A 14,795-nucleotide genomic window follows, 5' to 3' on the forward strand; every position below is an offset into this window, starting at 1 on the left:
TAATGTGGGAGGGGTTTGTGATGTGTGGGGGGTTGTAGTAATGTGAGTGGGTTGTAGTATGTGAGTGGGGTTGTAGTAATGGGAGGGGTTTGTGATGTGTGGGGGGTTGTAGTAATGTGAGTGGGGTTGTAGTAATGTGGGAGGGGTTTGTGATGTGTGGGGGGTTGTAGTAATGTGAGTGGGGTTGTAGTAATGTGGGAGGGGTTTGTGATGTGTGGGGGGTTGTAGTAATGTGAGTGGGGTTGGAGTGATATGGGAGGGGTTTGTGATGTGTGGGGGGTTGTAGTAATGTGAGTGGGGTTGTAGTAATGTGGGAGGGGTTTGTAATGTGTGGGGGGTTGTAGTAATGCGAGTGGGGTTGTAGTGATGTGGGAGGGGTTTGTGATGTGTGGGGGGGTTGTAGTAATGTGAGTGGGGTTGTAGTGATATGGGAGGGGTTTGTGATGTGTGAGGGGGTTGTAGTAATGTGAGTGGGGTTGTAGTAATGTGGGAGGGGTTTGTGATGTGTGGAGGGTTGTAGTAATGTGAGTGGGGTTGTAGTAATGTGGGAGGGGTTTGTGATGTGTGGGGGGTTGTAGTAATGTGAGTGGGGTTGTAGTAATGTGGGAGGGGTTTGTGATGTGTGGGGGGGTTGTAGTAATGTGAGTGGGGTTGTAGTAATGAGGGAGGGGTTTGTGATGTGTGGGGGGTTGTAGTAATGTGAGTGGGGTTGTAGTGATATGGGAGGGGTTTGTGATGTGTGGGGGGTTGTAGTAATGTGAGTGGGGTTGTAGTAATGTGGGAGGGGTTTGTGATGTGTGGGGGGTTGTAGTAATGTGAGTGGGGTTGTAGTGATATGGGAGGGGGTGGTGTAGTATAGTAGGGGGCGAGTGTAGATACGTATACATTAGGATATCACTATCAGCCTTAAGACTGAAGGGTTGCTTACGTAACATATATTACTAAGATAATAACTTTCTCAGGTTATGTGTAGAGGTAGTGATGTGTGAGTGAGGGTGTGTAGTGTAGTGTAGATGGGGTGTGTGTAGCGGGTGTCGCCATCTATTGAGCGCGTGGTGTACTCTACAATAGGTGTTAGAGGGAGGGCCACATTGAGGCGGCCAGCAGCGCGAGACGGCCATATTGGACACTACCGGCACACTCATCCACCTTCTCTCACCCATTACACCGCCTTTTTGACTTACCAACTCCAAATTTTTACTGGGAATTAATCGAGGAGGCCTTTAGGAAGAGCTGTAACTCAAGATCGCAGTCAGGAATGTTATAGGTAAGTGGTGAAATGGTGTTGTTTGTAGTGGGGAAATTTGTGTGTTGGCCAGGAGAGGTACTGTCGGCTCCAGACTTGTTCCTGTTTAAGTCCTCTTTCTCCTCTTAGGTTGAGATTTTATTGCGTTTTTGACCTTTACACGAGATACTTAGCCTTTCTTGTTATCATTTCTATAAGTTATTGTTATTTTTATGTAAAGAAGCACGCGTAATTCAAGGTCATTTGGTAGTGTCAATAGTGTTGTTTTTATTCTACATTTTAGTTATGTGTACGGTCCAGCTGCTGATATATGCCTACCTGGTGCCTTTACATGTAATATATTCTACAGGTAAGAGTAAGTAGAGATGTAGACGTCTAACAGTTGGCTTAAATAACTAATTCTACACTTGTAGGGGCCCTGACTTGAGTTAACTTCTTTCACATGTGCTTCTTACAAATGCTTAATATAATTTATTTTGTGAAGAGCTTTAGCCTTAGGTTTTGTGATGTATTTGTTGTAGTTGAAGTGTATATGTAGATTAATAATTATTGACTGATTTTAGCATTGTTTAATAATTCTACAACATGGAAGCATAGTGGAAATCACTAATTATTGATTTAAATCAGTTTTATAAATAAAAATAGGAAGAGGTATTAAAGTAATTAGTCCATATGGATTTAATTTTTCCCTCCTAGACACAGAAAGACAGACTTGGACAGTTGTATACATTTGCATGTATGTAGGTGTGTACTAAGATTTATAATTGAGAAATATTACATTTTGGAGGAAATTACATTAATGCTTAGCAAATTGTGAAAGTACATAGTAACTATTGATTTCTTTGTGTATGTAATTAGTAATTTCTAATTATCCTTTTCTAATTTGTGGCCACTTTATCTTTTTATTTTAACCTGTTCCATTGTTCTACCACTAAATTTTTTCTAGAAATCTTTTATGCTACTCTAGAAGTATCATATTGCTTGACTTTATCGGGTTATCCTAGGTTAAATTCTGCATAATTTGCTATATAAAATTGCTGTAAAAGTTTAAAATTATGTATGTGGCTTAGACATAAAAAGATGGAGGTGATTCCATGTACATATCTGAAATCTTTCCTGTTAAGATAGGACACTGAATCCACACTATTAAAAAGGTGTTGAATTAGGGGAGGTATGAGTGAAGTGTAGAAACCAAAACCTAGAATAAGGATAAGGGGGTTTTGCTCTTGAATTTCTAATATCAATCCCCTGGTAGTTGCACAGGTAATCAATAAAAAAGGCTGACCTGTGAAGGCGAAAGAAGTCGTGAAACTGCTCACAGGTATATTTCCCATTTCCATTATACATGGATTTTTTTCTTACAAAATTGCTGTCTTCCACCATGGCATGATGATCACTCATCCAAGATTTTAACACTGCAAACAAATTTGTAGTTTTCTATTCTCTCTAAGTCACTTTGTATAAAATTTTGTAAAGGAAAGTTCAGACAGATCCTTGTGGCACCCAGTTGGTAACATTTCCCTAGCAAGATATTTTTTCCTCATTTCTTTTTACACTTTGTCTCGTCTGTTGTAATTGTTTGCCTTTTCCTCCCATGTTTTGAGATTTCCAAAATACTCTCATGGGGAGCTTGTCAAAAGTCTAGGTAAATCCACTCTGCCTATCCATTTTTTTCTTAAACAGTGTGGCATTACTAATAACTTAATTGATTTAATATATAGACATTTCCAAACCAAAATCTGAATTGTTTACTAGCCAGTGGGATATCCCACTTCCAAGTGTTTCATCAACTTTTCTGATGGCTTTTTCCTATATTTTTTACAACAGTTGACAGTGAAACCAGCCTTTAAAGGGTCTTGCCGCTTGCCTTAAGTATTGGTCCATGAGCCATCTTGTATTTGCCTGCCAATTACATGGTGTTATCTCTTGGTTCTGTTGTTTGTCAATATCCATTAAATTTTTTGCTACATCTTTAGCTATCTTAATATCCCCTAAAATGATTATCTGTTTGGATTTTAATTAAATCTGCTATATATAAAATATCTTTTGTAAACATGCATTTTTTTAGCATCTTGTAAATTTTCTTCACGTAAGTGATTATCTTCAGTTATTTGTAAATATACAAAACTTATTTTTATACAAACTTGAGTAAAGGATTCAGTTTCATCTTGTTCTTCTCTACCATAAGTATTTCAGTATAGCATTGATTAGTGATGTGGTATGTTGTAATTGGTTAATATTTGCCAATAGACGACACTCATCAAGTTATATATTTCACCATGTTCCTTTTTTTTTTATACTATATCTCCTACCATTATTACAGCATTACTAATCTCCATATTTGCTTTTTAATTCTCTTGAAATTGTTTTATTTTAATATTAAATCTCTAATTAGGTCTTTCACAAAATGCTATTCACTTTTCACTGAAATTTGTATTAAAATTTGTGATTTTGTATAGAATGTCCAATTTAATACTATTAATATTAGTCTGGTCCTGGCTTTAAACTTGGGCATAATCTTGGGCTTTTCTTTGTAAGATTTACTATTTATTGTTAATCTGCTGTGTAACTAATATATATTTTTGGGCAGTAAAATGATTTTATCCTAATGTAAATAAGGTACATTATAGAGAAGTTTCTAGCAAGGATGTGGAAGAAATTGACACTGGCCTTAGGACTGCTTGTTTCCCACATCCATGAGCGGAGTCTCAGTGCTCTGCTCGCTTGTGGCAGTTTATACGTTTGATCCTACAATGTTACTGGGCTGGTTACCTGAGGAGATGGAATTTATTCACATCTGGATATAATGGGATTTTATTGAAATGGCCCCTCTCCATGGAGACTTGTATTATAGTGCTAGGCTTAGTGCTAGCACTTTTAAATAAAAGAAAACCACAGAAATGACTGTGGTAGAGGTTTGGGTTGATGCTATTAAAAATACAGTATTAAAATCATTAGTTTCAATTGAGGAATGACCTATGTGGCCAGATTGCTCTGTAAATGTTACAACTAGTATTACATTGGGGAGAGTAAGCAATGTAAATAATATTGAACTAGTAGAAAATGAGCCCTAAAAATTGAGACCAGAGTTAGTGATTTGTATGAAATTTAAGTACCAGTTATAGAACTTGACTACCTGATGTACCGAGTGGTTATTTCCCATTATTTGCCCCTTGGTAACTCCCACCACCAAGGGGCAAATTAGGGTGTCAGGGACACCATAGGTGAAAAATTAAAGTTACATTTACTATGTGAAGAAATTATGTACTCTAAAAAAAAAAAGTACAGGTACTGCATTACATTTATGTAGTGTACTGTGTTGATTTACTTTTTTGATAATGTTATTCATACTATCATGTATGAATAGTTATTAAATAATTAAATTTTTAAGTATTTAATTTTTAATTTTGCAACCTGTTGAAATTATGTATATAGATATATAAAATTACTTGCAAATAACCAATAGTCATTAAATTTAAAACGCCCAAAATTTTTATGGCACTTCCTCCCATCAGTAAAGTTCATTTTAACTAATAAACATTGTAAGCTTTATCACTGGTTTTATCAGTGATAAGATATTTGTATCTAATCTTGCACCCACCAAATACAGTACATTAATATACCTTGAAATCTGAGCAAACAAATCTACTGAAGCTGGCTAGTTTGCTCTACAGTATACTAGTCTCGGTGATGTACTTAGGCAATATCGAAGCATTGCCATTTGCTTTGAGAGAGAGAATTTTCAGCTGGTTCAGAACACCGGAGATAAATTATCAGTCGATGGAACATAAAAAAGGTAAAAAAAAATTAAAGTAAAACTAACTTCCATAGCCGTGACAAAATGTATTGTAGCTAAAACTGTGGTAGTGTATAAAGCTTGTATTTGAAATTGATTTAATTACAAGCCTGAGTTTTTAAGCTTCGTAATTTTCTCTTTCTAAAGCTAACATTAAATAATTTTCTATGAAGAAATTTTCATCAGTCAGTGCATTTTCTTAAAGACACTTTATTTAAAAACTCATGAGTGACATGCAAATAGAAATTTCTAGATGTCTTTCTTTTCTTTCAACACACTAGCCGTATCCCACCGAGGTGGGGTGGCCCAAAAGGAAAAATGAGATTGTCCTTTTACATTTAGTAATATGTACAGGAGAAGGGGTTACTAGCCCCTTGCTCCCGGCATTTTAGTCGCCTCGTACAACACGCATGGCTTACGGAGGAAAAATTCTGTTCCACTTCCCCATGGAGATAGGAAATGAACAAGAACTAGAAAGAAAATAGAAGAAAACCCAGAGGAGTGTGTGTATACAGTGGACCCCTGACTAATGATATTATTTCAATCCAGAAGTCTGTTCAGGTGCCGTTATAGACCGAATTTGTTCCCATAAGGAATATTGTGAATTAGATTAGTCCATTTCAGACCCCCCAAAAATACACCTACAAATGCACTTACAAAAATACACTTATATAATTGGTCGAGTTGGGAGCTCATCGTTAGTCGGGGGTCCACTGTATATGCTTCTACATGTATGTGTAGTGTGACCTAAGTGTAAGTAGAAGTAGCAAGATGTACCTGAAATCTTGCATATTTATGAGACAGAAAAAAGACACCACCAATCCTACCATCATGTAAAACAAATACAGTGGACCCCCACCTTACGATATTAATCTGTTCCCGAGAGCTCATCGTAAGCCGAAATTATCATTAGCCGAATTAATTTTCCCCATAAGAAATAATGAAGATCAAATTAATCCGTTCCTGACACCCCAAAGTATGAAAAAAAAATTTTTTTTACCACATGAAATATTAATTTTAATACACACAAACTGAAGAAGACATGCACAATTACTACTCTACTAAGAATAGAATATATGACACTTACCTTTATTGAAGATCTGGTGATGATTGATGGGATGGGAGGAGGGGAGTGTGTGGAAGTTATTGTTTACAAGGGGAATCCCCCTTCCATTAGGACTTCAGGTAGCAAGTCCTTTATTGGGGTTACTTCCCTTCTTTTAATGCCACTCTGTACCTACCGTTCCTTTTAAGACTTTCCTAAAATGGGCCACAACATTGTCATTGTACAGGTTGCCAACACAGCTTGCAGTAGCTGTGTCAGGGTGATTTTCATCTGTAAAGGTTTGCAGTTCAACCCACTTTGCACACATTTCCTTAATCTCTTTTTTCAATTCCATACTAATTCTCTCCCTTTTTACCACAGGGATGGCACTAGAAGCTTTCTTGGGGTCCATGATGACTTATTTTGCAGTTACAAGTGCTAAAAACACTGGGATAATGTGAAATGTACCAAATGTATGCGTAGATGCGACCGCACTGGCTGGCTTGTAAACACTGGTGCTGAGGCCACTTGTGGGACGCGTCCCGGACGAATCACGCAAGGCGAGTTTTTTATCATGAGGCGTGGCAAAATTTTTGCGTTCAAATGCTTCATATGGCGGATTTAACGTAGCGCGATGCGTTCGTAAGGCGGGGGTCCACTGTACAGGCTTTCGTTTTACACTTGCTTGGCAGGACAGTAGTACCTCCCTGGGTGCTTGCTGTCTACCAACCTACTTCTTTCTTTCAACACACCGGCCGTATCCCACCGAGGCGGGGTGGCCCAAAAGGAAATACGAAAGTTTCTCCTTTTACATTTAGTAATATATACAGGAGAAGAGGTTACTAGCCCCTTGCTCCCGGCATTTTAGTCGCCTCTTACAACACGCATGGCTTACGGAGGAAGAATTCTGTTCCACTTCCCCATGGAGATAAGAGGAAATAAACAAGAATAAGAACTAGAAAGAAAATAGAAGAAAACCCAGAGGGGTGTGTATATATGTGCTTGTACATGTATGTGTAGTGTGACCTAAGTGTAAGTAGAAGTAGCAAGACATGCCTGAAATCTTGCATGTTCATGAGACAGAAAAAAGGACACCAGCAATCCTACCATCATGTAAAACAATTACAGGCTTTCGTTTTACACTCACTTGGCAGGATGGTAGTACCTCCCTGGGTGGTTGCTGTCTACCAACCTACTACCTACAGAAATTTCTATATGTGTTAGTTAAATATGAGCTCTTGAGATGGAAAGTACAGTTCTTGTACTCTGAAGGATAGGTAGGAATGTTGAAGTTTGGATTCTTGATGCTAGTGAGAGAGCCTTGATCCCCATAGATTGAGCCCAGTTGCTTCCCATTCCCCTAAACAATATATGACCCCCTATGGGTTTAGCACCTCCCATTGAACTTAGTAACAATGTTTAGGTTCAGGTCATTCAAATTGCCACATTTGTTTTCTGGAAAGACAACTAGAAAATAAGTGATTTTTAATGTTTGTCCACTGGTGACAAAAATTGTGCATTAAAAGCATATGGTGAAGCACTTGGTAGCAGCAGATCGTGCATTGGGGGGAAGGGACACATGTTATGCCCTGCTAACTTGCAAGCATATTCAAGCTTACAGAGAAGAGAGCCCAGTAATTTATAATCACATTTGGGAGCAAATGAGAATGTACATCATGAAAACCAGTGTTTTACTGGTAAAGTGGAGCACTTGCTCTGGAGCTAGTTGGAATGATGGCTCATAGTCAATGGGTCCCATTCTCTATGATATACAGCAATGGTGAGTAACCACTCATCATTGCTGTATATCACAATTTTGGTGGTAAGACACTTATCTTCAGAAAGATCTAAGAGGGATTACAATACTGTATAAAATTTCCACAGTATTAGTTGTGAATATTAATGGTTCATCTGAATTGATGTCCATGAACTCTCAGGACAGCAGTTAAATGAATGATACTATATTTCTTTCTTTGGGTCACCATATGGTGATATATGGCTGTGATATTTTTTTTTTTTTTTTTTTTTTCAGAATTTAGTAAGCTGATATAAGAAGCTGTTGGAATCTATGATATGATGGTTGATGAATTAGACGTACAATATTTGGGCATGTTTATTTTGTACAATACACACACCCAGATATTGTGTATGTGTATAATTCATCGGTTTGTTAGTATTATATAGTACAACTAATATATTACTATATGATGATAAAAGGTTTTGTGTGAAGGATCATAATTGTAATTTTTAAATTCATTCTAGGTCTATAGGTATTGGGATAACATTTGGTGGACCTTAAACTCGCATGACTGACCCCCTTGTTTACACTAGTTGTTACATATTTGAAATTGTTTTTTAATACAAGACTTGTATGGGGTTAGTGTTTTCCTTGGTTACAATATACAGCAATGCTGTATTGTAATTTTTTCTTTCCTAATTTCAGACCTGGCTGGGTTTGGTCGGACGGTTTACCGGGGGCTCCACAAGATGCCGTTGGCAAGCCGTGCTCGGGTTTATGCAGATGTCAATGCCCACAGACCACATGAATATTGGGATTATGAATCTCATGTTATAGAATGGGGGTATGAAGTTCATTAATTTGGTTGCAACATTTCATCATATTTTAGTATGAAAAATGTGCTATGTAAAATGAAGGTAAAGTGCACGTTCATAAAATTATTGTAGTAAGAAGTGATATTGGAGTTTTGTATGACATCAGTTGGTGATAGTTAACAGAATCATTATACCTTCTTCCATTGATGACACCAGGAGCTGCATGTAAAGTTCATCTGACACTAAAACTAAAGGCAGTCGTGCATGCACATTTGTATATTTACTTAGGCATGTGGATATCTTTTATCTTTATTGTATTTAACTGCTTATATGAACATATTTTTACTATTTCATGGGTATTTTTTACAGAACCTTTCCCTCGAGGAAGGTTCTCTGATGCATTCCTTGGATCAAACCATATTGCCTCCCATTCCCAGGCTGTATGGCTTTCCCTACAGGTTTATTGCCTCTCCATTCTTATAATTCTAATTTAATTCCTTTATATTCTTCCTGTTCAGATTTTGTGAATGTTTGTTTCAGGCAACAAGATGATTATCAACTCGTGAGAAAACTTGGCCGAGGCAAATACTCTGAAGTGTTCGAGGCTGTAAACATCAACAACAATGAAAAATGTGTTGTCAAGATTCTCAAGGTAGAACAGTAAGAGTGTTTACTTGCTAAAATATATCAGTGTTACAATTGTGTTGTAAATACTATGTAGGAAATGTAGGCAATTACAGGACAGGAATATAACACAAGATATGTTGGTAGACAGCAACCACCCAGGGAGGTACTACCGTCCTGCCAAGTGAGTGTAAAACGAAAGCCTGTGATGGTTTTACATGATGGTAGGATTGCTGGTGTCTTTTGTGTCTCATAAATATGCAAGATTACAGGTACGTCTTGCTACTTCTACTTACACTTAGGTCACACTACACATACATGTACACATTTATTTATACACACTCATCTGAGTTTTCTTTGATTTTATCTTAATAGTTCTTTGTCTTATTACTTTTCCTTTTATATCCATGGGAAAGTGGAATAAGAATCTTTCCTCCGTAAGCCATGCGTGTTGTAAAAGTCAACTAAAATGCCGGGAACAATGGGCTAGTAACCCCTTTTCCTGTAAAGATTACTAAAAAGAATAAGAAGAAAATTGTCAAAGTGGGAAGTCTGAATGTGCGTGGATGTTGTGCAGATGATAAGAAAGAGATGATTGTGGATGTTATGAATGAGAAGAAGCTGGATGTCCTGGCTTTAAGTGAAACAAAGCTGAAGGGGGTGGGAGAGTTTCAGTGGAGAGGAATAAATGGGATTAGGTCAGGGGTTTCAAATAGAGTTAGAGCTAAAGAAGGAGTAGCAATAATGTTGAAGGATAAGCTATGGCAGGAAAAGAGGAACTATAAATGTATTAATTCAAGGATTATGTGGAGTAAAATAAAGATTGGATGTGAAAAGTGGGTTATAATAAGCATGTATGCACCTGGAGAAGAGAGAAGTGTAGAGGAGAGAGAGAGATTTTGGGAAATGTTGAGTGAATGCGTGGGGAGTTTTGAATCAAGTGTGAGAGTAATGGTGGTTGAGGATTTCAATGCTAAAGTGGGTAAAAATGTTATGGAGGGAGTAGTAGGTAAATTTGGGGTGCCAGGGGTAAATGTAAATGGGGAGCCTTTAATTGAGCTATGTGTAGAAAGAGATTTGGTAATAAGTAATACATATTTTATGAAAAAGAGGATAAATAAATATACAAGGTATGATGTAGCACGTAATGAAAGTAGTTTATTAGATTATGTATTGGTGGATAAAAGGTTGATGGGTAGGCTCCAGGATGTACATGTTTATAGAGGGGCAACATATATCAGATCATTATTTAGTTGTAGCTACAGTTAGAGTAAGAGGTAGATGGGAAAAGAGGAAGGTGGCAACAACAAGTAAGAGGGAGGTGAAAGTGTATAAACTAAGGAAGGAGGAAGTTCGGGTGAGATATAAGCGACTATTGGCAGAAAGGTGGGCTAGTGCAAAGATGAGTAGTGGGGGGGTTGAAGAGGGTTGGAATAGTTTTAAAAATGCAGTATTAGAATGTGGGGCAGAAGTTTGTGGTTATAGGAGGGTGGGGGCAGGAGGAAAGAGGAGTGATTGGTGGAATGATGAAGTAAAGGGTGTGATAAAAGAGAAAAAGGTAGCTTATGAGAGGTTTTTACAAAGCAGAAGTGTTATAAGAAGAGCAGAGTATATGGAGAGTAAAAGAAAGGTAAAGAGAGTGGTGAGAGAGTGCAAAAGGAGAGCAGATGATAGTGGGAGAGGCACTGTCAAGAAATTTTAATGAAAATAAGAAAAAATTTTGGAGTGAGTTAAACAAGTTAAGAAAGCCTAGGGAAAGCATGGATTTGTTAGTTAAGAAACAGAGTAGGGGAGTTAGTAGATGGGGAGAGGGAGGTATTAGGTAGATGGCGAGAATATTTTGAGGAACTTAAATGTTAAGGAAGAAACAGAGGCAGTAATTTCATGCACTGGTCAGGGAGGTATACCATCTTTTAGGAGTGAAGAAGAGCAGAATGTAAGTGTGGGGGAGGTACGTGAGGCTTTACGTAAAATGAAAGGGGGTAAAGCAGCTGGAACTGATGGCATCATGACAGAAATGTTAAAAGCAGGGGGGGATATAATGTTGGAGTGGTTGGTATTTTTGTTTAATAAATGTATGAAAGAGGGGAAGGTACCTAGGGATTGGCAGAGAGCATGTATAGTCCCTTTATATAAAGGGAAAGGGGGCAAAAGAGACTAAAAATTATAGAGGAATAAGTTTACTGAGTATACCAGGAAAAGTGTATGGTAGGGTTATAATTGAAAGAATTAGAGGTAAGACAGAATGTAGGATTGCGGATGGAAATAAATAGTATAAAATACCGACACAATGGAAATATAAACATATATGCAGTATAATGTGATCCTTTATTGACTACGTTTCGCCCATACAGTGAGCTTTTTCAAGTCACAAACAGATTTACCTGGGGTGGAAGGGACGCGAGTATTTATAGTCAGGTTCAGAATGCTGAGGTCAGGTGGAGAATGCTGCATCTGATGATGTACCGAGTGGGGTTACAGAGTCTAAAATCTTGGGTAGCTTGGAAAGGAGATTGGATAAGTTTGTGAGCAGACCTTCTACAGTGTTCTTCCATTCCTGTGTTCTTATGTGGGATAGCGATGAAGAAGTTTCTTGGCAAGTGGTTCAGCTATGTTATAGAAGCCACTATTCTGGTTGAAGTTGTCGGATATAGAAATAAGTGATGATTCCAGGATTCTTCGGTATTGAGTGTTGTCTTCTGTGGCGATAAGTCTTGAGTTTCTGTAGTTTATCAAGTGGTTGTGTGAATTACGGTGTTGTACACAGGCATTCCTTGTGTCGTCAGACCTGCTTGCGTACTGGTGTTCTGAAATACGTGTTTGGAGGTCCTTTGATGTTTCGCCCACGTATAATTTGTTGGTCATTACAAGGGATTATGTATACCCCTGCAGAGGGTGGAAGCTTGTCCTGTCTATCACTGGTAATGTCCTTGATGGTCGTGGTTGTGGAGGTAGATACTTGGAATGAGGTATTGGAAAAGATGTTGGAAACGTGTTTGGCAATGGAGTTGGTGGGGAGGACTATGTATCTCTTCTCTGTAGTGTCTTCTCTGGGTGTGTTGAAGATGTTTAATGCCCGTCGTCTGCAGTCTCTGATGAAGTGACGAGGATAGTGGAGTTTAGAAAATACTTGTTCAATTATCGTGCATTCTTCTTCAAGAAACTCATTGCTGCAGATTCTGAGTGCACGCAGGAAGAAGCCTATAATTACACCACGTTTAGTTTTGGTGTCGTGGTGAGAGTAGAAGTGGAGAAGATCGTTTTGGTTGGTGGGTTTTCGATAGACTTTAAAACGAAGTTCGTGGTCAGCTTTGCAGAGCAGAACATCAAGGAAAGGAAGAGTGTTGTCGACTTCTTCTTCAAGTGTGAACTGGATTGAAGGCTCGACCTGGTTGAGCTTGTCTTGGAGAGCTTGAACGTTGAAGCGTTTAGGAGTTATGAGGAGAATGTCGTCAACATAACGGAGCCAGGTGACAGACGAAGGAATAATGGTGGAGAAACGTTCGGCTTCTAGATGTTCCATGTATAGGTTCGCCAGGACCACACTGAGTGGCGAACCCATGGGTAGTCCAAAAGTCTGCTGAAAGTGATTTTCGAAAGAGAAACACGTAAAGCCAACACATAGTTCAACAAGGTCAATGAAATCGCTGGCTGGAATGGGAAGATCAAGTGAATCGTCAATTTTCCTGCGCAAGAGATCGATGGCTTGTGTAGTAGGTACTTTGGTGAATAGGGAAGTCACGTCAAGGCTGGAAAGTTTCTTGTTCCTGATGTTGATGTTGCGAATGCGATTGAGAAGATCACCCGAGTGTTTGAGATGTGCTGGACTGATAGTACCCAAGAGTTTAGAGAGGTGTTTTGCGAGAATTCCTGAGAGCTGGTGGGGAGCACTGCCTATTCCCGAGGATATGGGCCTCAGTGGGATACCAGGCTTGTGAGTTTTTGGCAGGCCGTACATTCTGGCAGGTCTGGGGTAGCTGGGCATGGTGTGCAGAAGTTTCTTCCCTTGTTCTGAGCCGCTCAGAATGCAGCGAGTCCTTTGAAGAAAAGTTTTAGTAAGGTTGTCCACTTGGTTAGTCGTGAGAGGTTTGTAGGTATCTGGGTCATTAAGTAGATTGAGCATTTTGTTCCTGTAATTGTCAGTGTTCATGATAACACCACCACCTCCTTTATCAGCGGTGGTGACCCTGATGGTCGTGTCTTCTGCTAAACCTTTGAGTGCAATGATGTAACGTCGAGGTATGACTGGGGAGCTGCTTGTTGAGATGGCTTCTGAAATGATGCCTTGAAGATAGCCTTTTTGGAAGTCGGAGTCATTGTGTCTGTAGTTTTTGGGTTCGCCACTCAGTGCGGTCCTGGCGAACCTATACATGGAACATCTAGAAGCCGAACGTTTCTCCACCATTATTCCTTCGTCTGTCACCTGGCTCCGTTATGTTGACGACATTCTCCTCATAACTCCTAAACGCTTCAACGTTCAAGCTCTCCAAGACAAGCTCAACCAGGTCGAGCCTTCAATCCAGTTCACACTTGAAGAAGAAGTCGACAACACACTTCCTTTCCTTGATGTTCTGCTCTGCAAAGCTGACCACGAACTTCGTTTTAAAGTCTATCGAAAACCCACCAACCAAAATGATCTTCTCCACTTCTACTCTCACCACGACACCAAAACTAAACGTGGTGTAATTATAGGCTTCTTCCTGCGTGCACTTAGAATCTGCAGCAATGAGTTTCTTGAAGAATGCACGATAATTGAACAAGTATTTTCTAAACTCCACTATCCTCGTCACTTCATCAGAGACTGCAGACGACAGGCATTAAACATCTTCAACACACCCAGAGAAGACACTACCAAGAAGAGATACATAGTCCTCCCCACCAACTCCATTGCCAAACATGTTTCCAACATCTTTTCCAAGACCTCATTCCAAGTATCTACCTCCACAACCACGACCATCAAGGACATTACCAGTGATAGACAGGACAAGCTTCCACCCTCTGCAGGGGTATATATAATCCCTTGTAATGACTGCAACAAATTATACGTGGGCGAAACATCAAGGGACCTCCAAACACGTATTTCAGAACACCAGTACGCAAGCAGGTCTGACGACACAAGGAATGCCTGTGTACAACACCGTAATTCACACAACCACTTGATAAACTACAGAAACTCAAGACTTATCGCCACAGAAGACAACACTCAATACCGAAGAATCCTGGAATCATCACTTATTTCTATATCCGACAACTTCAACCAGAATAGTGGCTTCTATAACATAGCTGAACCACTTGCCAAGGAACTTCTTCATCGCTATCCCACATAAGAACACAGGAATGGAAGAACACTGTAGAAGGTCTGCTCACAAACTTATCCAATCTCCTTTCCAAGCTACCCAAGATTTTGACTGTAACCCCACTCGGTACATCATCAGATGCAGCATTCTCCACCTGACCTCAGCATTCTGAACCTGACTATAAATACTCGCGTCCCTTCCACCCCAGGTAGATCTGTTTGTGACTTGAAAAAG

At 39.1% G+C, this 14,795-nt stretch overlaps 1 protein-coding gene across 4 annotated transcripts in view; it reads left to right on the forward strand.

The window, feature by feature from the left end:
- Nucleotides 1-990: 990 nt before the first annotated feature.
- The window catches only part of CkIIalpha (casein kinase II subunit alpha), a 32,015-nt gene continuing 18,210 nt past the window's right edge, over nt 991-14,795 (forward strand). Inside the window, exons 1-4 of one of the 4 annotated variants that reach the window (XM_053796216.2) lie at nt 991-1,267; nt 6,469-6,647; nt 8,531-8,669; nt 9,181-9,292. In XM_053796216.2, the coding sequence (XP_053652191.1) occupies nt 6,563-6,647; nt 8,531-8,669; nt 9,181-9,292 (336 nt within the window). In that variant the 5' untranslated portion in view covers nt 991-1,267; nt 6,469-6,562. Of the gene's footprint in view, nt 1,268-1,516; nt 1,596-4,864; nt 5,043-6,468; nt 6,648-8,530; nt 8,670-9,180; nt 9,293-14,795 lie in introns of those variants that run through there. The other 3 variants (XM_053796217.2, XM_070102753.1, XM_053796215.2) reach the window with 3 other exon arrangements.

The sequence above is a fragment of the Cherax quadricarinatus genome, chromosome 83 (assembly GCF_038502225.1).
Source record: "Cherax quadricarinatus isolate ZL_2023a chromosome 83, ASM3850222v1, whole genome shotgun sequence".
Taxonomy (NCBI): domain Eukaryota; kingdom Metazoa; phylum Arthropoda; class Malacostraca; order Decapoda; family Parastacidae; genus Cherax; species Cherax quadricarinatus.